The 21,504-nt window shown below is 42.7% G+C and overlaps 1 protein-coding gene across 1 annotated transcript in view; it reads left to right on the plus strand.

The window, feature by feature from the left end:
- Positions 1-21,160, plus strand: part of AVL9 (AVL9 cell migration associated) — a 37,985-nt gene extending 16,825 nt beyond the window's left edge. Inside the window, exons 6-16 of the mRNA XM_053409621.1 lie at positions 225-291; positions 831-871; positions 3,207-3,245; positions 5,527-5,596; positions 6,189-6,739; positions 9,478-9,612; positions 10,942-11,161; positions 12,488-12,605; positions 14,326-14,379; positions 15,677-15,765; positions 17,274-21,160. Of these exons, the coding sequence (XP_053265596.1) occupies positions 225-291; positions 831-871; positions 3,207-3,245; positions 5,527-5,596; positions 6,189-6,739; positions 9,478-9,612; positions 10,942-11,161; positions 12,488-12,605; positions 14,326-14,379; positions 15,677-15,765; positions 17,274-17,368 (1,479 nt within the window). The 3' untranslated portion in view covers positions 17,369-21,160. The remainder of the gene's footprint in view (positions 1-224; positions 292-830; positions 872-3,206; positions 3,246-5,526; positions 5,597-6,188; positions 6,740-9,477; positions 9,613-10,941; positions 11,162-12,487; positions 12,606-14,325; positions 14,380-15,676; positions 15,766-17,273) is intronic.
- Positions 21,161-21,504: the final 344 nt, after the last annotated feature.

The following is a 21,504-nucleotide window of genomic DNA, read 5'->3' on the forward strand; positions in this document are numbered from 1 at the left end:
TCATTGGGTTCTACCAAAGGATCTTTTTGGATTCCAGCTGAAGCCTCTGGGAGTCCATTGGATCGATGTCTGTGCATTTAGTGACTCACTGGAAAAAAAGCCAAGAATCTTCTTCATAGCATAGTATTTTGGCAGATCCATGCTGTATGAAGCCTTTTCATTTATTTTCTAGGAGATGCCTTTAAAAAGTGTTTTTAATGCTTTCAAAATTTATGGCTTTGCAGGAACTTTATGAGCATATGAATAGTTCGCTGGGAGGAAGCCCCCTGGAAGGATCACAAGTTTATCTTGGTAAGCAATATTTACTAAATAACACAACTGTTCAATTTTCATTTCCTAAAGTACTTTATTGGTACTAAAGTCTAATGCCAAGTCTGTGTGTGCCTAAATAATGCACTAATTATTGTGAATACTTTTCCCATCAGTCACGGGGCTAGATAAACCTGTCACTTTTCTCCTTTTACATAGAATCCTTGTCATTTTCGCTGCTGGGTGAGGAGAGCTGCTCAGATGCTTTTTCAAAATCATGTTTATTCAAAAGTAATGAGTGGATTATTAAATGCCTATTAATAGGAGAAGGGCCAGATAATGTTCCTTCCTCCTGGCTTTAATGGGAGAAGGCAGTCAACTATTATTGGTAGTTAAAATCCAATTTGCATTTGTGATCAATGAACCATGTAAGCTCCCACAGATTCTTTGCCCCTAAGTGCTGGGGAAATAGTACAAAATCTTTTAATCCTGCTGCCAGCAGGTTTCTCCACATTTATAATCAGGAAGGGTTGGTGGTTCTTACTGAGGTGTGCTAATTGTTTTGCTGTCCCTACTTTTAGGCCTGTCTCCACGAGATCTTGTCCTTCAGTTTAGACACAAGGTATGTTTCTTCCTGATGTGAATCCTGAAGGAGGTACATCTACTTCTGCCTTTGCTCTGCTTTTGACAAACAGTGAAGATGTATCAGCTTTAGCAAGGTTTATTAGGGGATTCATTCTCAAATGTATTAAGACCGCTCAGTTTGTAAAGGTTACTGTTCTGTGGTTGATAGTTGGCTTAGTTCGTTTGGGCTGGATGTGATACTTAATAGTGAAGGGTTGTAGCTCATTGATAGAAGAACTGCTTTGCATACAGAAGGTCCCAGATCCCCTCCCTAAAAACATGGAAAGCTGCTGCCAGTCAGTATTAGGGGGCACAATTAGTGCCAGCACTGTCCATTAAGAGTTTGGGTGTAATCTTCGACACCTCCCTTTCCATGGAGGCGCAGATTGCAGCTATAACAAAGGCGGCATTTTTTCATCTCCGTCAAGCTAACCAGTTGGCTCCTTACCTCTCTCGCCCTGACCTAGCCACTGTGATCCACGCGACGGTCACCTTAGACTGGATTATTGTAACTTGCTCTACGTGGGGCTGCCCTTGAGACTGACCCAGAAACTCCAGCAGGTGCAGAATGCCGCGGCGAGACTCCTTACGGGGTCCTCGCTGCGAGATCACATTCACCCGGTGCTATACCAGCTGCACTGGCTCCCGGTGGAGTACAGGATCAGGTTTAAGGTGCTGGTTTTAACCTTTAAAGCCCTATACGGCCTAAGACCCTCGTACCTACGGGACCGCCTCTCCCGGTATGTCCCACAGAGGACCTTACGGTCTTCAAACAAAAACATCTTGGAGGTCCCAGGCCACAGAGAGGTTAGGCTGGCCTCAACCAGAGCCAGGGCTTTTTCGGTTCTGGCTCCGATCTGGTGGAACGGTCTGTCACAAGAGACTAGGGCCCTGCGGGACTTGACATCTTTCCGCAGGGCCTGCAAGACAGAGCTTTGGCCAGGGCACAGCCTGACCCCCTCCTCTGACAATCCTCACAGAACTCTAGCCCAATGGTTGCCATTAATCTGATTTGAATTGATTTTATAATGAAATGATTTTAGTATATTGTATCGTTTTACTGTTGTTAGCCGCTCTGAGCCCAGCTTCGCCTGGGGAGGGTGGGATATAAATAAAAATTTATTATTATTATTATTGACAACACTGATCTAGATGGACAAAAGATCTGACCTTGTGTGAGGCAGCTTCCTTTCAAGGCAGATCTTGTACTGATGTAGACGGCCTTCAGGTAACATGGCCCCAAACCATTTGAGACTTTAAATATCAAAACCAGCACTATAAACATGGCCCAGAATTGGTGTGATCATCTTGCACCCACTAGCAATCAAACTTAAAAGCTGAAATTTCCAAATCATCTTCAAAGGCAGCCCCATGTACAGTGTATCTACCTTGGATGTGACCACCACATGGATTACTGAGACAAGGTCCAGTCCTTCTAGATAGGGTCACAGGTGGCATCCCGGTTTCCCCTGGAAAAAAGGCACTTGTGCTTCCAAAAATAGTGCTGAGCCCAAGAGAAACCACAAGCTTGGTCTTTCAGGGACGTCAAGGCCCATCAAACAGCAGTTGTACCCCTGTGTCCGGATCAGCTTGTTTCCCTAAGCATAGCACCTGTATATTATTTGGCCTGAGTTTCTGTTTATTCACCCTTATCCACCACAGGACTGTCTCCAGACACCTATTTAGGATTTCCACAGCCTCCCTGAGATTGACAGGTGGAAAAGAGAAGCGGAGCTTGGCATCAACTGCAATTTGAGCTCAAGCTTCTGGGTGATTTCTCCCAATGGTTTGACTTAGAAGATAAACAGCATAGGGGACAGAATAGAATCTTTAGGGCCTCCAGAAGCTAGAGGTATAGCCTACAAGAGAAATCCTCCAGTATCATATTCTGGGACCAAACCTCCAGAAATGACTGGGGCTGATGTAGTACTATTTCTCCCCTTTCCAATCCAGCTGCACGACCCAGAAAATACCGTGGTTAATGGTACTGAATGCCACTGAGAGCTCTAAGGAAATGAATCGTGTTGTGATCTTGTCTGGTTCTCATTGTAAGTCATCCACCAGGATGACCAAAGCTGTTCTGCCCCGTATCTGGGCCTAAAACCTAGAAATGTATAATGTCTCATTACTACTATGAGTTGTTTAATTGGTTGATTGATCCTTTCAGGTGCTTTGAGTATTTTAAAAGAAAAGCCAAGTTATAAAAGTAGATGAAATCATTTGTTCAGATATTTATTGTGCATTTCTGAAGTGTCAAATGGAAATGATATCATGAAATATGAATATGCATACCTATTGCTGTTGTTTAAGATTTGTGTCTCTTTGTTTTAAAGGTCTTAATACTTTTTAAACTGATTCTTCTAGAGAAAAAGGTAAGATCTTTTCCTTCTCCCCAAGTTGGCAGAAAGAACTGAAATGGACTTGCTTAATGACGTAGTTTAATGGAATATGGATTAAAAGCCTCTGTGGATAGATGTTATGAGCTATCCCACGCATGCAGTTAGCTAGTATGGAGACATGCCTGTTCTGTTTGCCTGCTTTTTAATGTTTCAATTCAGTAGTAGTTGCCATGGCAAAGGTAAGCGAACTTTGCTAAGGTTGTGGTGTGGCTATACGGATACAGATATGCAGATGTACAGAGACAGCTGTATGCAAGGCAGCATAACACAAAATGGCTGCCAAATGTAAAAGAGCAGAAAAGGAAAGTACCAAAAAATGGTACAGGCATGTCTCCTTCCGCCCCACTGGGAGAAAGGCACCTACATCAGCCAACACTGTGCTCACTCCCAGAGAGAAGCTTTCTGCACCTTTCCTTTGCTCAGACCATGTCACATTTTTGACATGTAATAAAATACGGGCAGGCTTATAAGAGTGTGTGTTTTGGGTAGTGGAAGCCAAGCCAATGTAAATAGGAACTGTGCAGGAAGAGCAAATCGTCTCTCAAGCATTGTAGATTTTTGAGAGGATATTTACAGTCATACCTCGGGTTACAGACGCTTCGGGTTGCGCGATTTCAGGTTGCGCACTGCGCCGAACCCGGAAGTACCAAAACGGGTTACCTCCGGGTTTCAGCATTTGTGCATGCACAGAAGCGCCGAATCGCGACCTGCATGTGCACAGACACAGCGCTGCGGGTTGCGAAAGCTGCAGGTTGTGAACGTGCTTCCCGCCCGGATCACGTTCGCAACCTGAGCATCCACTGTACTGAGATCATTTGCGGGAACCATAGGAGGTTATGGTGCGCCTGTGGGTACCGTTGGTTTATATTCATCCAGTAGCCACATATGTTTAAAAATGAAGGATGGAAGGGATTAATGCATGGGTAGGCAAACTAAGGCCCAGGGGCCAGATCCAGCCCAATCGCCTTCTAAATCTGGCCTGCGAACGGTCTGGGAATCAGCCTGTTTTTACATGAATAGAATGTGTGCTTTTATTTAAAATGCATCTCTGAGTTATTTGTGGGGCATAGGAATTCGTTCATTTTATTTTATTTTTCAAAATATAGTCCACCGCCCCCGCGCCCCCCCCCCAAGGTCTGAGGGACAGTGGACCGGCTCCCTGCTGAAAAAGTTTGCTAACCTCTGGATTAAATGCTGTATACTATTATAGCTACAGCAGCATGGGAAGAAGATTATTAATCTGAACTTTTTACATGTCACAAAGCATAAAAGCAAGAGTGCTCCAGAGCGTCGAGTCATACTTGCCCTTCCTGTTTTAATGCACTGGAATCTGTGGGATGTTTCCTGGAACCTATGAGGAAGCAGACCAAACGCAGAGTAGCATATCCTCTGCTTCTAGGTTCAGTCTTCAGCGGAGGTACTGAGGGCTCTTCCAGCTGTATAGCTGGAATTACTTGAGGAGATTACAAATGTTGCAGAAGAGGAGGGGGTAGGGTCATGAAACAAAAGAGCAGGTCAACCTCTTTGAAGAATAGGTCTTATCTAAGAGCAGGTCCATGCTGACTCAGACTATATACCTTGAGACCTGGCTCCAGATGCATTCAAGAACTATTAACAGCACACAGTACTCTGTTGGCTCCTAGGCTCTGGATATAGACGGTGTTGGGGCATCCTTGAATAATTTAGCTAAACTGCAATATAGGAAAAATTGTGCCTAATCCTTTAAAAAATTGCTACTTGTGATTCCTATTTCCAGTGCTGCATGCTGTTCTTTAAACATCTAAACCACTGAGCCTCTTGGGCTTGCCGATCAGAAGGTTGGCAGTTCGAATCCCTGCAACGGGGTGAGCTCCCATTGCTTGGTCCCAGCTTCTGCCAACCTAGCAGTTCTAAAGCACACCAAAAAGTGCATATAGATAAATAGGTACTGAAACGGCGTTTCTGTGCGCTGCTCTGGTTTCGGTGTTCCGTTGCGCCAGAAGCGGCTTAGTCATGCTGGCCACATGACCCGGAAAAACTGTCTGCGGACAAATGTCGGCTCACTCGGCCTGTAAAGCGAGATAAGTGCCACAACCCCAGAGTCACCTGCGACTCGACTTAACTGTCAGGGGTCCTTTACCTTTTACCTTTTTATGCCTCAGAAAGTCATGTGCTCTTGTCATTCTGGGTGTTATGAACTGGAATTGTTTGTTTTTCGTTCTTCTCTTTCTCTAGAAATTAACGTTTGTCATTCCCACCCACCCCTCCCTTTCAGGTTCTGTTTTATATCTCTCCAGTGAATAGACTGGTGGGAGCCCTAATGACAGTCTTATCACTCTTTCCTGGTAAGTGAGAGTAAAGTATTTACAATAGAAAGCATGTTACACAGTTTCCCATGTCACCTGAACCTAGAACTGTGATTAGCTATGGTTGGTTTCAACAAGCCATTTTTAGAAATCACTGTTCGAAGTTGGATTGTTTGAAACAAACCATCATTAATGTTAACCACAGTTTGCTGGCCCAGACCACGTGAAAAATCACAGTTAACCAGAACTACTCCTCCCAGTCATACAGTAAGAGGAGAGGAAGGGAAATGTCAAGGCCGGAAGAAGGCTATGTTCATTCAGGTATTGCTGAACCATAGATTAGAATGACATTCGGATACAGCTTGTCTTATGAAAGATCACTAGTATGGTATATTCTAGCAAGTATAAGGAACTGTGCCTCAAGCTATAAATATGCTGTGCATGGAAATCTAAGATCATTCTTAGAATCGTAGAATCATCTAGTCCAACCCCCTGCCATACAGCAATCCCAACTAAAGCATCTTTGCTCAGGAAAAAGGGAGCCTTCAGATACAGACCTGTAAGGTAGCTTTCAAAGTATGCAATGTGTTTTGTATTATGATAAACTCCAAGAGATTTTTATAATTTCCAGGTATGATAGAGCATGGTCTCACTGACTGTTCACAGTACCGGCCGAGGAAGAGTGTTTCAGAGGATGTCGGCCTGCAGGAAGTCCCACTTCCTACAGATTATTATGTTTCCTTGTCCACTGTGGCGCTTTCAAACGAAAACGTGGAAACAGATGCAGAAGGCCCAACGTTGTCCGGAAACCAAGAACGGGACACTGAGAAAGTAGATGCACCTTTATTTCAGACCGAGGACAATCTCAACGGAGCACACGTCTCCAGGGACAATGGGCAGCATTTGAAACCTCCCTCACGCACTTCTCCAGAATCATCTGAAAGTGACTGGGAAACCCTGGATCCTAATATCCTGGAGGACCCCAGTTTGAAAGAAGGAGAAGGTGAAATCGCTGCAGTAGCAGCACAGACTGAAATCCTTCCAAAGGAACCTGCAGTCTCTGAAAGCATCCCCATTACTGTGCAGCCTCAACCTAACACAGGGCACGCCGTCTTTGTTCCTGGCCTTATATCAGGTTTGGAAGAGGACCAGTATGGCATGCCGCTAGCTGTTTTCACTAAGGTAACCTGGCGTGTTCTGGCTTCTGGAAAGTTTCCATGTTGCTTTTTATCTTGTTTCAAAGTTGTATTTTTATCCTCTCATTGGGTAAGCTGTCCTGGACCAAGTGCTACTCATAAAGGTGGACTGCGAAAATTTTTGAAAACAAATAAGCAATTCCTGTCCTGGTAATACAAGCCGGGCAGCTGTGCTGACAGGGTCAGTGGCGTTAACCTTTTGGGAAACTGCAAGGATATCTTAATACTCAAAGGGAGTGGGACAAAAAGCCAAAACAGACAGAACACCCCAGAGTCTTTGTGCCATCACCAGGAACTGGGGTGTACTCACTCATGCCAGGGCCCTGCTAGGATGGAAGTAGCAAACACTTTCTTTGATCTGGCCAGGGTCATAGGTCATTGGTGGAGAACTGCTTTGCATGCAGAAGGTCCCAGGTTCAGTCCCCAACATCTCCAGGAAAGACTAGGAATTTCCCCTGTCTGAAACCCAGAAGAGCCATTGCTGGTCAGTTTAGGGACCATAATGAGGTAGATGGGCTGTTGGTCAGACTTGGTATAAGGCAGCTTCCTATTCAGCTCAGATTAGGCCCACCAAAGTTAATGCACATGGCTTAGTTTCAGTAATGTTAATGTGTGTACTCTGAGCAAGACTTGGTTGAATATTGCCCTGTTCCATAGAAAGAGTCTCAAAAGAGCAGCACTGACTTTGTGAGTCTGGGACCTAGCCTAGCTCTGCGTTTCCAGCACTTGCCATGTATGAAACACTCATTAAATTCTCACTACTAAGGGATTATCTATCCAGTAGTGTAAAACAGTGGTTTTATTGTCACATGAATTGTGGACCTCAGATCTTCAGCAGTCATCGGCTTCATGCATTTTAACTGCATGTTTGCCGATTTTATATCTGTAACTTGAGACATCCAAGCGAGAATCCTAAAGCCCATGACCCACTTGCAGGTCACAACCCACAGATTGGGAAATGCTGGTCTAAAAGAGACCTCCAGAAAATCTGGGTCCCGTTGACTACTCTGGCTGACAGATACAGTGGTACCTCGGGTTACAGACACTTCAGGTTACAGACTCTGCTAACCCAGAAATAATACCTCGGGTTAAGAACTTTGCTTCAGGATGAGAACAGAAATCGCGCGGCGGCAGCGGGAGGCCCCATTAGCTAAAGTGGTATCTCAGGTTAAGAACAGTTTCAGGTTAAGAACGGACCTCCAGAACGAATTAAGTACATAACCAGAGGTACCACTGTACTGTATAAATAAATCTATCATGAACTTCAGTGCTGGTGGCTCCTGTAAGTAAGATAATGTCAGGAGCATGTTGATACCTTAGGCCAGAGGTAGCCAAGGTGGGTCCTCCAGATGAACTCCAACTCTCCTAAGCCCCTGCCAGCAAGGCCAGTGGTCAAGGGTGATATGGGAGCTTTGGACCGAAACATTGGAAGGGCACCATGCGAAGCGGTCTGAAGGGCTAAACAACATTACAGATGTTATAGTATGGGAATTCTTGTCTCTCATGCCCAGATTGTATGAGGCAGTGCCCTAGTTCATGTTTGTTTCCTATGTGTCTTTAGTCTTTCAAGTCAACAACACAATTTTTATAACAGCTGGAAGTGGGCTAGAGTTACTGATTCTATTTATAAGTTAAAATTATGCTTTCAATAGCATCAGTTAAAATTGGGGTATAATCTACATAAAAGTGTTTTGTTCAAAGACTTCTTAAAAATAGTAAACTTTCCTGGAAAAGACTGGCGTAATTGATGGCAGACACACGTAAACTATAGCCATGTGCTCTGTAATCTTAATTTTGTGAAACTCTAGCTGGAAACCTGATATCAACCTCTTTTAGAATGAGTTTACTTGATCAGTTTTTAAAGGATACTGTTGTATCATAAGCTTGACTTCCTGTAATTCTTCCATGGTTACTCATTTAAAAACAGTTCTCCTTCCTCCACCATAAATTTTCCATGTTAAACTCACAGTGTGACTGCAATATTACTTGGGGGGGTGTATTTCTAAAAGTGAGTAGTCACAAAGCAAGAGTGTTCTAGTGGTGAGTTTCCTATAAAATTTAATAATGAAACGGTCAACTTTTTGCAGTATGCCCTACTCATATGCAACTTCCCAGCATAGTACATTCTGTCCTTATGTTCCTTGCTGAGACTCCGAAGGTCACACTAATTGGGCTTGCAGTCAGATCAATCCGTTCTCATTGCCCTTTATCTGACAACTATAAAATGCAGGCACCATCAACTGGACGCATTTAAAGCAAGGAACCACAAGCCACTGGTTTGGCGTTACTACAAAAAAGCCTTGCATTTCTATGTTCCCTCCCTCCCTCCCACACTTCTCCTTTCATATTCACTTCCAATTTAACCCACAGCAAAGGCTTCAAGCCACAGTTTGTCTGCTTTAGATTTAATTCATATTTGCTCCCATGTATGTCTGGGAGAAAGCAGTGTCTGAGCACAGGGTGTGTTCATATAGTTTGCTGAATCTGTATCCTGCCTAGATTTCCTGCTAATTTATTGACAGTAATAGTTTAACTCAACAGAGCAATATTCCACCGAGGTGTAATTGTTAACTGACGAGGAAGTAACAGTTCAAATTGCAATTACAATCTTCATTATTTTTTCCTTGTTCATTAGAACATCACAGCATTTTAAAGTATCAGCTCCTGCTCTTCAACCTTCTTCTTTCTCACATTAATCTCCTTCCTCCCTTTTCTCTGTTTCAGGGATACCTTTGCTTGCCGTACATGGCGCTGCAACAACACCATCTCCTGTCTGATATAACCATTCGTGGGTTTGTTGCAGGAGCCACCAACATCCTTTTCCGTCAGCAAAAGCATCTAAGTGATGCTATTGTAGAGGTATGAATCATTTTCTTTTATATCATAGGCAGGTAACTGAATGGCAGCTTTTTTAATAAAAAAAGAGGGTTTTTTGGTAAAATGTGCCATAAAAATAAGGATACAACCAGCAAAGGATCATACTTCCTAACAAATACAATTGCTTAACTACTGAGTATATTCTACCCAACAGGAAGATTCTTCCTATCCCAAGTCCTATTTCGTCTCTTTATGGTAGGAGGGAAGCAGATCTTAAACATAATTTCCATTTGGGCAGAGAAGAAGAAGAAGAAGAAGAAGAAGAAGAAGAAGAAGAAGAAGAAGAAGAAGAAGAAGAAGAGTTTGGATTTGATATCCCGCCTTTCACTCCCTTTAAGGAGCCTCAAAGCGGCTAACATTCTCCTTTCCCTTCCTCCCCCACAACAGACACTCTGTGAGGTGAGTGGGGCTGAGAGACTTCAGAGAAGTGTGACTAGCCCAAGGTCACCCAGCAGCTGCATGTGGAGGAGCAGAGACGCGTTCCCCAGATTACGAGACTACCGCTCTTAACCACTACACCACACTGGCTCTCTTCAAATACTCAGAGTAAAAGTAATGGTTCTTTCCACTCATACAGAACTGTTCCAGAAAAGACTGGCTTGATGTCCAGTCTACAGACTGCAGCTCCCACGTGGTAGTTGCTTGAAACAACCTTCCTCAGATTTTCCTTGTAAACACATAGTGACCTGCCCCGTGGAGTGGCAACATTGCTTGGAGAACTTCCCTTCTATCTCCAGCAATCCAGTTGTAGAGTTGAAATAGACCCAGAGAGAGACTGTTCATCCCTGCCTCCCCAGAACAGGACCCGTACCCCGAATTCACTCTGTGGTCTGTTCTATACCTCAGTTTATCACAAGGAAAAAGCTAATTGCTTGTTGTAGGGACTAAAGATGGTTGATCGGTGACTGAGTTAGTTATAAGAGTAGTGGACTCGTAATCTGGTGAACCGGGTTCAATTCCCCGCTCCTCCACATGCAGCTGCTGGGTGACCCTGGGCTAGTCACACTTCTTTGAAGTCTCTCAGCCTCACTCACCTCACAGAGTGTTTGTTGTGGGGGAGGAAGGGAAAGGAGAATGTGAGCCGCTTTGAGACTCCTTAGGGTAGTGATAAAGTGGGATATCAAATCCAAACTCCTCTGTTGCCACCTGCAACTCTGCAGTCAGACTGAGTTTCATCTCCAAACGCTGCAGCACTGCACATCAGTTGTGGCTTGTAGTTCAACAGAAGAGAGTAGCTCCTCTTAAGAGTTCAGCTCAGGTTGTTTAGTTTGTCCTCTGCACTGCTTTTTCATGTTGGGTTTTTCTCAACAGATTGAGGAAGCTCTGGTTCAAGTCCATGATCCAGAGCTCAGGAAGGTTCTGAATCCCACAACAGCTGACTTGAGGTTTGCAGACTTCTTGGTAAAGCACGTAACTGAGAACCGGGACGATGTCTTCCTAGACGGCACTGGCTGGGAAGGAGGAGATGAGTGGATCCGAGCCCAGTTTGGCTCATATCTCCATGCGCTGCTCGCTGCTACTCTGCAGCCAGGTAAACCCTGGTGTCATTGCTTCCATTTTTTTATTTTTTTAAAAATCCTCTAAGAATATACTTAGCAGCTGTAACTAGGAAGAGTAAAAGGAAAGGACAAAGAAATATAGGGATCTGGGTCTGACCTGGTTAGTAACCGTATGGAAGCTCTGGTGCTGTATTAAAAAGAGGGATTGCTTTTCACAGGCCCATGCAGAGGTTGTCTGAGGCCTGAGAGTCTTGTCCATGAGACTTGCTGCCGCCTAATCTCAGTGGCGGGTCTTGGGGTCTCAAATATTAGCAGCACCCTGTGCAATGCCAGAATTTGCTGCCCCCTCTCCTCTCTCCTTCCATTCTACATCATAGTTGCAGCACCCCCGGGGCTCCGCACTTAGCACAGCCCTATACCTGCCTCTTAATCTGATCTGATGCTACATGCTAGCACACAATAATGCAGATCCAGGTTTTACAATCAAAACACTTGGCTCTGTCTAAAGGACTGTGTGATGATTTGGAGTGTTTTATATCAGATGCAAGGGAAGAAATGGTCCTACTTCTCCAAATCCAGTTATAATCCAGATTAGTTCCTTCTTAAAATTCTGTCTCTTTTCAAGCTGTTTTTTATTTCTTAATTGCATAATCTGCTTAGTTTTAACTTCCCATCAATTTCACTAATTAAACCTTTTACTCCCAGTTGTTTATTTGCTTCCTGGCAGTTGCAGCTGCCACTGCGCACTGAGTGGAAGGATAGATTTGCCTGTTTGCCAGTTGGTCCCAAGTCCACACTCCTATTCTTGAATGCTAGCCCAGGTGCATGTTTATATATGAGGGTGGAGTCTTTCTTCTCTCTGCTGACACCATGCCATTGAAAAACAGCTGTGGAGGAGCTGTCTTTCAGTGACTTGGTATGTCATAGACCAGGGATGGCCAAACTTGGCCCTCCTGCTGTTTTGGGACTACAACTCCCATCATCCCTAGCCAGCAGGACCAGTGGTCAGGGATGATGGGAATTGTAGTCCCAAAACAGCTGGAGGGCCAAGTTTGGCCATCACTGTCATAGACGTAATCAGGGATGACACCAGCCCTTCCACACCTGTATTTACAGTGATACACAACACATCAAGGGGGAAAATTAGATTTTTGTGCTTTCAAACATGTGGAAATCCAGTCTGTTAGCCAGCACCATCCACTTTCTATTTGTTGCTATATTGCATTGACATTATTACTGTGCAGAAGGTGCACACTGCCTTTTAAAAAATTAAAATGTGCTCGCTTCTTTGCATGCACACGCATAGCGTGCAAAGTACTGAAACTGCTTAGGTTTCTCTTATCTATTTTATTCATCAGACAGTGAAAAAATACTATCAGACTTTGGAACAACCTTTGTAGCAGCTTGGAAGAATACACACAATTACAGAGTGTGGAACAGCAATAAACACCCAGCTCTCGCAGAGGTAAATCCCAGGTAAGAAATTTTAGCTGTAATGTTTGCATGGAAGAAGTAGAGAGAGGAGTGCTGTCGCCTTGAGCACCTGTGACTTCCTAGGTCTGCCATTTAATTTCCAGGAAGCACAAGCAAGAATTCTCCGTTTGCTAGTAGTACCAGGCTTCGAAATTACAAACTTCTAGTTCTGGAACACACTTTCCCCACATATCTTTCTCCTTGCTTGTGCTTCAGATGTTGCATGTTCTGCATTTAGCTTGCCTTGAACGCTGTTCTTTAGGTAAACAAAAATATGGTACTCTCTGCCTCCTTGCCTGGTGTAAGGGGGCCAAAATATGTCCTGTTTCTGAAGATCAGAACACAACACAATTCAAGCAATTAGTGCTTCCAAGCCCCTAACAGCAGGATGTACAGTGGTGCCTCGCAAGACGAAATTAATTCGTTCCGCAAGTTTTTTCTTCTTGCGAGTTTTTCGTCTTGCGAAGCACCGTTTCCCATAGGAATGCATTGAAAATCAATCAATGCGTTCCTATGGAAACCGCCTTCAGACCAGGTCCGGGGACAGTCTGTCCCCCAACCTCTTCTGAAGGCTGGGGGGGGGGGACAAGGGCTTTTCTTCCCACCGCCAGCCTTCAGAAGGCTGTTCTGAAGGCTGGCGGTGGGAAGAAAAGCCCTTCTCCCCACCTCCCACCCCGCAAGCTCCGGGGACAGGAGGGCTTTCCTCCTGACTGCCAGCATTTTAAAAGCCCCCAGGACAGCAGAGACTTCTCCGCTGTCCCGGGGAGATTTTAAAAAGCTGGCGGGCGGCAGCAAAGCTTTCGCTGCCGCCCACCAGCATTTTCAGATTGCCCCGGGACAGCAGAGAAGTCTCCGCTGTCCCGGGGGCTTTTAAAATGCTGGCGGGCGGCAGCGAAGCTTTCGCTGCCGCCCGCCAGCATTTTCAGATCGCCCCGGGACAGCGGAGAAGTCTCCGCTGTCCTGGGAAGGCAGGCGGGGGGAGCAAAGACTTTTGCCCCCTGCCGGCCTTCAGAAGAGGTCCAGGACCTCTTCTGAAGGCTGGCGGAGATTTCCCTATGGGCTTTCTTCTTGCGAAGCAAGCCCATAGGGAAATTCGTTTTGCGAAGCACCTCCAAAACGGAAAACTCTTTCGTCTTGCGAGTTTTTCGTTTTGCGAGGCGTTCGTCTTGTGAGGCACCACTGTATCTGTGCTCTTGATGTTGCTTTGACCATTTTATCTGAATGTAATTCCAACTGAACTTCAGAGGCTTTTAGCCAAGAATTTAATTTCTTCCCTATCGCTGCACTGTCACACCGACAAGTACTTACTTAAACAGTTGTTTGGAGGTACAGAGGCCCTTGGCTCCTGATTGTGGCCACTGTCCCATAGAGTCAGAAGTAGAAGAGAAGACTGGAGGACATTGGAAGTGACTGTGGTGTAACTGAACAGCCACTTTAAAATGGAAGGCATTTCAGAGGAGCAGCAGATTGTAACCCAGGGAAGAAATTCAGAGATGGATCAGTGCCAAATGTTTTGTCCACTGTACAGCCATTGGGGCCTCTGAGATCTCCCCCAATGCAAACTGACCAGACCAGGAGTCAAGAAATGTTAATGTTTTCAGTCTAGTTAGAAAGGAATGGCTTATGGTTTCTGTTTTTATTGTTACAACACACACAACATTTTAAATTTGTGTTCTGTTTTTCTCTTCTCTTTTCTTCCACCTCCTTACAAAACACTTTTCAGTCACCCATTCCAAGGCCAATACTCGGTTTCAGATGTGAAATTAAGATTGTCACAGTAAGTACTATAACTGAATATGCTTTTGAAGGCTGGGATTTTTATAAATTGGTGAGCATAGTTTCATGTTAAACTGGGGTTTGGTATTCTGGCAGGCGACGACTGTTGAAATGTTCACAGTAATGGTCAGATTGACTCTGTGGCCCAGTTTACACATAACACTAAACCATGGTTTTAAAATAACGTGAACAAGCAGCGTGCTGCTGCACATTGCTCAAAAGTCCCCATTTCACTCATCCCTCCTGCCTGCCTGTGCCACACTTGTGCAAACACAGTACAGATTTTGTGTTCTGCACAAAGCAGCACTTGATGGAATAGTTTGTTGACCATAATAAATTACATTTATTTTAATTGGGTCTGTAATCTTATGGCCCAGGACAAACCAACCAGATCCAGATGAATGCATTTTCTCATATATATATATATATATATATATATATATATATATATATATATATATATTACATTGTGTTGGCCATTCTGGTGTAGAAAGAATTCTTTGTTTCCAGATTGGTGGTGATAGGTCTCATTTAGAACGTCAATATATAGTTTGGTCATATGTGTAACCATCAGATTTAAATGCTTTATAAAATACTGTGGAGAACCTATCTGGGCCCTGGGGTTTGCCTACCTGTAAAAAAAAACAACTCTTCTTCTATAATCAGCTCTTCCATAAGTTTTGCCTCTGCGTCCCTCAAAGTTGGTGTTGTTATTGTGTCCAGAAATTCTTGTATCTCTTCTGAGTGAAGGGGACGTGGAAGAGTACAGAGATGAGGAAAAACTCCTTAAATCTTCATAAAATTTTACTAGAAAATACTTTCCCCCATTTTGGTCTTTGTACCAGTTAAAGTTGTTTTATTTCTCTCTCCCCCCCCCCCCGGTTTGCTAGGAGTTTAGGTGTCTTCCCTCCAAATTCATAAAACTTTTGCTTTAAATATAGTAGTTGTATCATTGCTTTCTATATTTCTATGGTTTCTAATTCTTTCCATTTTTAAAGTGCCCTTTGTTGGTAGCTGAGTTGAGTTTTATAACTATGGTTTAACAGTATGTGCAAACTAGATCTATATCTATGCTTACAATATTATAAAGAACCTTTATTATTGTCTGAGAGTTAGTGACCACAGGGCTTAATACCTGCCATTTAAATCTAGTACCTTGGCCTAATAAAAGTATCTGCCTATTCGGTGTTTTTTCTTTCTTTATTGCCAACTCCTTTGTTTAGTTTCATGATCAGTTTACATGCTTGGAAACAGTGAAAGTCAGTTGTATGATGCTATGACATTTTCCTCTCGTTTAGTTCTGTACAGAATAGTGAACGGGGCAAGAAGATTGGAAATGCCATGGTTACAACCAGCCGGAATGTTGTACAGACAGGAAGAGCTGTAGGTAAGATGCTTCGTAACTGGAAATCAGTATGTGCTGTGACACTTGTATGCTACAAACAGAAACCTTAACTTCCACAGCCTGTTTCAAGAATCTTGTTGGTGGTATATATCTCTACCAACAGCACGCAAATGTTGCTACCTTCCATAAATGAAGTACTTCTATGTATGGAGAAGTGAAACGGGAAACTTCATGCACAACACTTGTAGGACGTGTCATTTGGGGAGGTGAAACTTTATCGCATATTTCTTCAGTGAGGGGTCTTAAAAATATGTTTTTGGGTGTGAGGAATTTGTGTTTGGACAACATCTAGCTTGGTAAAAACCACATAAACCAAAGGATTTTAATTTTACCTTCTGAAAATGTCAGGTAATGCTAAATAATAAGAAGTAATACAGTGGTACCTCGGGTTAAGTACTTAATTCGTTCCGGAGGTCCATACTTAACCTGAAACTGTTCTTAACCTGAAGCACCTCTTTAGCTAATGGGGCCTCCTGCTGCCGCCGTGCCGCCAGAGCACAATTTCTGTCCTCATCCTGAAGCAAAGTTCTTTGCCTGAAGCACTATTTCTGGGTTAGCAGAGTCTGTAACCTGAAGCGTATGTAACCCGAGGTACCACTGTATATAATTTAATTCAAGTACTTGGCAATCATTTTCAATGATTTCTATACAATTTTACACACATCTAACTTACCAAGCAGAACGAAATTATATTAACTTATATTTGGGATTCCCAAGTCATGTTACATCTTTTTAGTACCCCTCATTTTTGGAATTTGAAAGCTGTAAGATTCCACATGCCTATCATCTCAGCCGTCAAGTTTGCTACTGCAATGAGAAGAGCCACCCCCAGCCTTCCATACTCCTCAGCCCACTTTCCCCAAACCACCAATTCCAGAGATAGCTATGAGTGTTGCATACTTACACAGACCTATGCAGTGTTCATCCCAAGCTTCGCCAGTCTGAACCAGCTTTAAAAACATTGTAAGGTAAAGGTAAAGGGACCCCTGACCATTAGGTCCAGTCGTCACCGACTCTGGGGTTGCGGCGCTCATCTTGCTACTAAGCCGCTTCTGGCGAACCAGAGCAGCACACGGAAATTCCATTTACCTTCCCGCCGGAGCAGTACCTATTTATCTACTTGCACTTTGATGTGCTTTCGAACTGCTAGGTTGGCTGGAGCAGGGACCAAGCAACGGGAGCTCACCCTGTCGCGGGGATTCGAAGCGCCGACCTTCTGATCGGCAAGTCCTAGGCTCTGTGGTTCAACCCACAGCGGCACCCGCGTCCCTTGTAAAAAACATTGTAGAGAATGCCAAAACAAGAGGCTGTTTGAGAAATCTACTTTTTACACATAGATGTAAGTGCCCTTGCACTACAATCCCATATATACTTTTCAAGTCCTATTAAACTTAATGGGAATTACTTCTAAGTAAGCATGGTGCTATTAATTGCTCTCATCTTAGCCTTACCTTTGCCTAACCTTCCCCTCTTTTTCCTATAAAATCCAGGTCAGTCAGTTGGAGGAGCTCTCACGAGTGCAAAATCAGCCATGTCCTCATGGCTTTCTACTTTCACCCAGTCAACACAAAGCCTTGGGGAATAACTGTTCTGCAGCGGACCAAGCCCTTACATTCATTTTAAGAGACCTGTGGTTTTGCTTTAAAAAACACACCCATGAATTCAAGCAGCATGAGGATGAAGGAATGGCCTTTAAAGCTGCATCGCAGGATGTCATTGCAGTTTGCATTAATGCCTCTTTTAAAAAATCTGAGCCTTTGTAACAACAGTAGCATACAGGTCTTGTTGTAAGACGGGCTTTATTTTTCAATGTGTGCTGTTCTTTGGATGTTGATAATGATTTATGTAAATTTTGTTGTATTAACTCCAGCTGTCTAGACTTTTTCTTGGAAAAAAGAAAGAGTGGGGCTGACTAGGTTTGGAACAGAAAACTGACCGCTCACTTCTGCCCTCCCATACCAAATGCAGAAGATCTTTTCATTTCAGTGGAACCAACTTGTGCAAAGGATTGCAGCCTCATGTTGCAACCTTTTGCACCTGTGGGTGGAACGAAGTGAAACAAATACAGATTAAATGAGACGTTCACACCCAGTTTAACACTTAGAACGCCTAAATGACAGCTGATCTGAACAGCTGTTGGCAGTTTTGCACCAGCTCATTTCAACTTTCAGAAATCTAGCTGCTAGCACTTAGGTTTAAAAAAGTTTGTTTTTAAAGGTCATGGATAAAATGGAAGTAAGATAGTTCTAATACTGACTAAAATACACAGGCTTACCATATTTTTGTTACCTCTTTGGAATTAACACCCAAGATACCTCTTAGCAGAAAAACAACTCTTGCTCAGTAACTGCAATTTCCTTGTTTTCAAGTTGTGTATGTGAATTGAGCTTTCATCTTTCACGTTCCCATTTGCTTGTGGTGCATCCAGCAGTGGCTGTTCAAAAACTTTCACTAGTGAATACCTATAACCAAATACCTACCTCTCTGGCACAGTTAAGACTCCAAATGCAAGAGTCGGAAGTGCTTTTCCCCTTTCCTAGCTGCTTTTAGGGTTTTCTAATTTAATGTGTAGGTTAGCAGACATTTGAAATATGACTGTAACGAGATATTACTTGGCTTTCTGCCAGCGATAGTTTTATGGATTGCAATATAGGCAGCCGTGAGATTGCCTTGGACTTTAAGTAAAGTAATTCATCTTAGTGTAGGACATTACAATATGAATGATTTACCAAAATACAGAATTCCAGGGCTTCCCTTAGATCATATTTTTGCTTACAGTTCAAGTCTCCTCCCCTTTCCTTCTTGGTTTTCTTCTCCAAACTGCAATGATTGAAATGAATGTGGAGTATAAAGTGTTAATTCAGGTGTATTGTAGCTAGGCTGCTTTACTTCATATCCTTTTAGGGAGCGGAATATTTATTAATGATGTAACATTCTGCACCAAAGTTGTCACAGCATACCCCAACCAGAATTCCTGTATTCTGGCCACATCTCAAAAAACCCAGTTTTCAGAGACGGCTATGGTTGCCATTTTTCATATATTTTCATATATAAGCAGTTTGGGTTATTTCACCCAACTTTCCTGTAGATTAACTTCCCAAGAGAGAAGCATGTATACCACTGTGTGCAGCTGTTTTCACACCTGTTCCACATACGCATTATGAAAATTAATGACCAATTGTGGACTGCAACCAGTACACAGGTGCAGTTTTCACACACCTGTGTATTTTTCATAGGTGCTGTACAAGGGAGGTTGTTATGAAGTGGCAGGTGCCCTGCTATAATCCATGTATATAATACTGTTTGCAAGACACATCTTATGCTTTCAAGCTTACTCAGATATCTGAAATAATATAGCCAGCATAAAAAACCCTTGTATGTTTTCTTCCACACTACTTTTCTCAAATGAATGAGCCCATAAATTAGAGTTATAGTTTTCTAACCACAGAAGTTGACTGTGCTCCTAAAGAAAACATTTTACAAGGATGCTGTGGCTTGGAGATTTTACCCTTTTATTGAAACTACAGAACTAGGCACACCATGAGTGTCATTACACTGCAGGCAAGCTGATACAGCTTGTAAACGGACTTTTTTTCTTGGGAGTTCCTTGGTTGGAATTGTTACATACAGTTGTTGGTTTTCATCCTTCCCTAAAGGGAGCACAAATTAGGAGGCATCTGACTAACACCTTTTGCCAATTAATCCACAGGCACCATAATGAGGGATCAGCAAAATCCTTAGGGACAAGATGGTATGAAAAGCTGGTGATTCTTTTAAAATGTCTTCTTTTCTTTGGCAATTGCTCGTAGTACATGGCAATACGCTGTATAAGTGTTTATAGTAGCCATCATCTTGGAGTGACCAATTTATATTTATAATTTTGCTACAGGGAAAAATTTGGCAGTAGTTAATTGTACAAGTCAAATGCAGGAATAAACTGTAAAACCTATTGAAAATGATTACTGTGTGTACTGCAGTAGTTACAATCACATAATCTGGATTCAGCAGGTAGTCGTAATATACACTGAAAAAACCGGCATAAGCACATAGTGTATTACAAATGTGTGGGGTCACGTACATATCTTTGCAAAAGGGTATTGAAAGACTAGATTAGATGGAGGTCTGTAAGGGGAAATAATTCAAATTTAATATGAATAGCATTTGTTTTCTAGCCACTCATTTCAGTTCTGAGGTTTGAGGTTTAATTTATTCTGGAAAACGTAAAAAGCAGTGCTGCTTGTATTATTGAAACTTCACATGTAGCACATTGAAGCACTCTTGCTTGAAGCACTTCACATCAAGAAAGCACCAGCTAAAATGCAAGCACTGTCATTTACTCTAGTATTGTAGTGACAATTCTAGTGACTTAAGCCTTGCTGTTCCTGTATTGCAGAGGTAGTCAATGTGGTACCCTCCAGATGTTGTTGGATTCACATTAGTATCAGCCAGCATGGCTAGTAGGAATGGTTATGAGCTCAGTATCATCTAGGGCACACTCAGTGGCTACCCCTATTTTCAGTTACATTCTTTAAGGGCTGGTTAGTACCGCATGCAAATTCTACCCGTAATAGGGCACACGATGTTGATGTGATCTAAAGCCAAATTAAGAACATGAAGTGCTTCAAATTCAAATAATACATGTGCTGTTCTATAGAAAATGGCAAGAGGATGTTAAAGTAAAATATAAAAAATACCCTTCCAAATGTAAAAGCATTGCCCAGCCCAAAGGAACACCCCCACCCCAAGTTCTATCTAACAGTATGAGCTTAATACTTGCTCCACAAGCAAGTAAATGTTCAGCATGCAACACCTTGACTGGTGCCAACATACTGCATAGTACAGTGCTTTATGGCTACTGAAAGAGTATTATGCTGGTGTTTGAACATTTTGTCCCACACAAGTGTTTAGAATCAGGCCGCTAACTTGGTATTTTGTAAGGCTGTTTTATGTGCTGGTGCTCCCTATTACAAACGTATATATTTGCATCATGCACAGTAGAGAAACTGATTTTTATATTTTTTTAAATGTTACAAGTATTTGGAAATGTGTATCATATTACAGTATGAAATAGACTAGAAATACCTCTATTCCAGTTTCTATACCACTTAACAAATTAATATCAATCATTCAAGGCTGGTTTTGAGACATAAACCTGAAATCGGTTATCTAATCATGGTTTAAGTGAAATGAAACCTAAGTTTATTTCCATATGGTTTTTACTGCTACCAGCCTGTTGGAAGAGGAGGGTTGGTAAATATTAGGTATTTCATCTCTCATCAATGTGTAAAAAATAGGTTACTATGTTCAAAAGACTATTAATGCTTCTGCTGTATATTTTGTTCTAAAGAAAATAAAGATTGTTCTTGTTTTGCTTGAATGTAACTTGTTTGGCACAAGGGTTTACTTGCAGTTTGAATTGCAAAAGCTTGAGACCTGCTCTCTCTCACAACCTAGACAGGGGAAGAGAAATAGAGGCAAGAAACACTAACAAGTGTGAACAGCCCCCCCCCCCCATTGCCAGCTATATCAGACTAATTTTGGTGGTTTAAAAATGGGTATTTGTGTTTTAACTCTTTTCCACTCATGACTTTCTCATACCGGTTTGTTTTCAAGAGTGTGGTTAAATTATCTGCCTCATGCAAATCAGCAGTAGTTTTTAATTATATAGCCCTGATTTTCACCTGCTGCAGTCAAAATTACATCTGACATTCTAAATGCCAA

This window comes from Podarcis raffonei, chromosome 12 (assembly GCF_027172205.1).
Source record: "Podarcis raffonei isolate rPodRaf1 chromosome 12, rPodRaf1.pri, whole genome shotgun sequence".
Classification (NCBI taxonomy): Eukaryota; Metazoa; Chordata; class Lepidosauria; order Squamata; family Lacertidae; genus Podarcis; species Podarcis raffonei.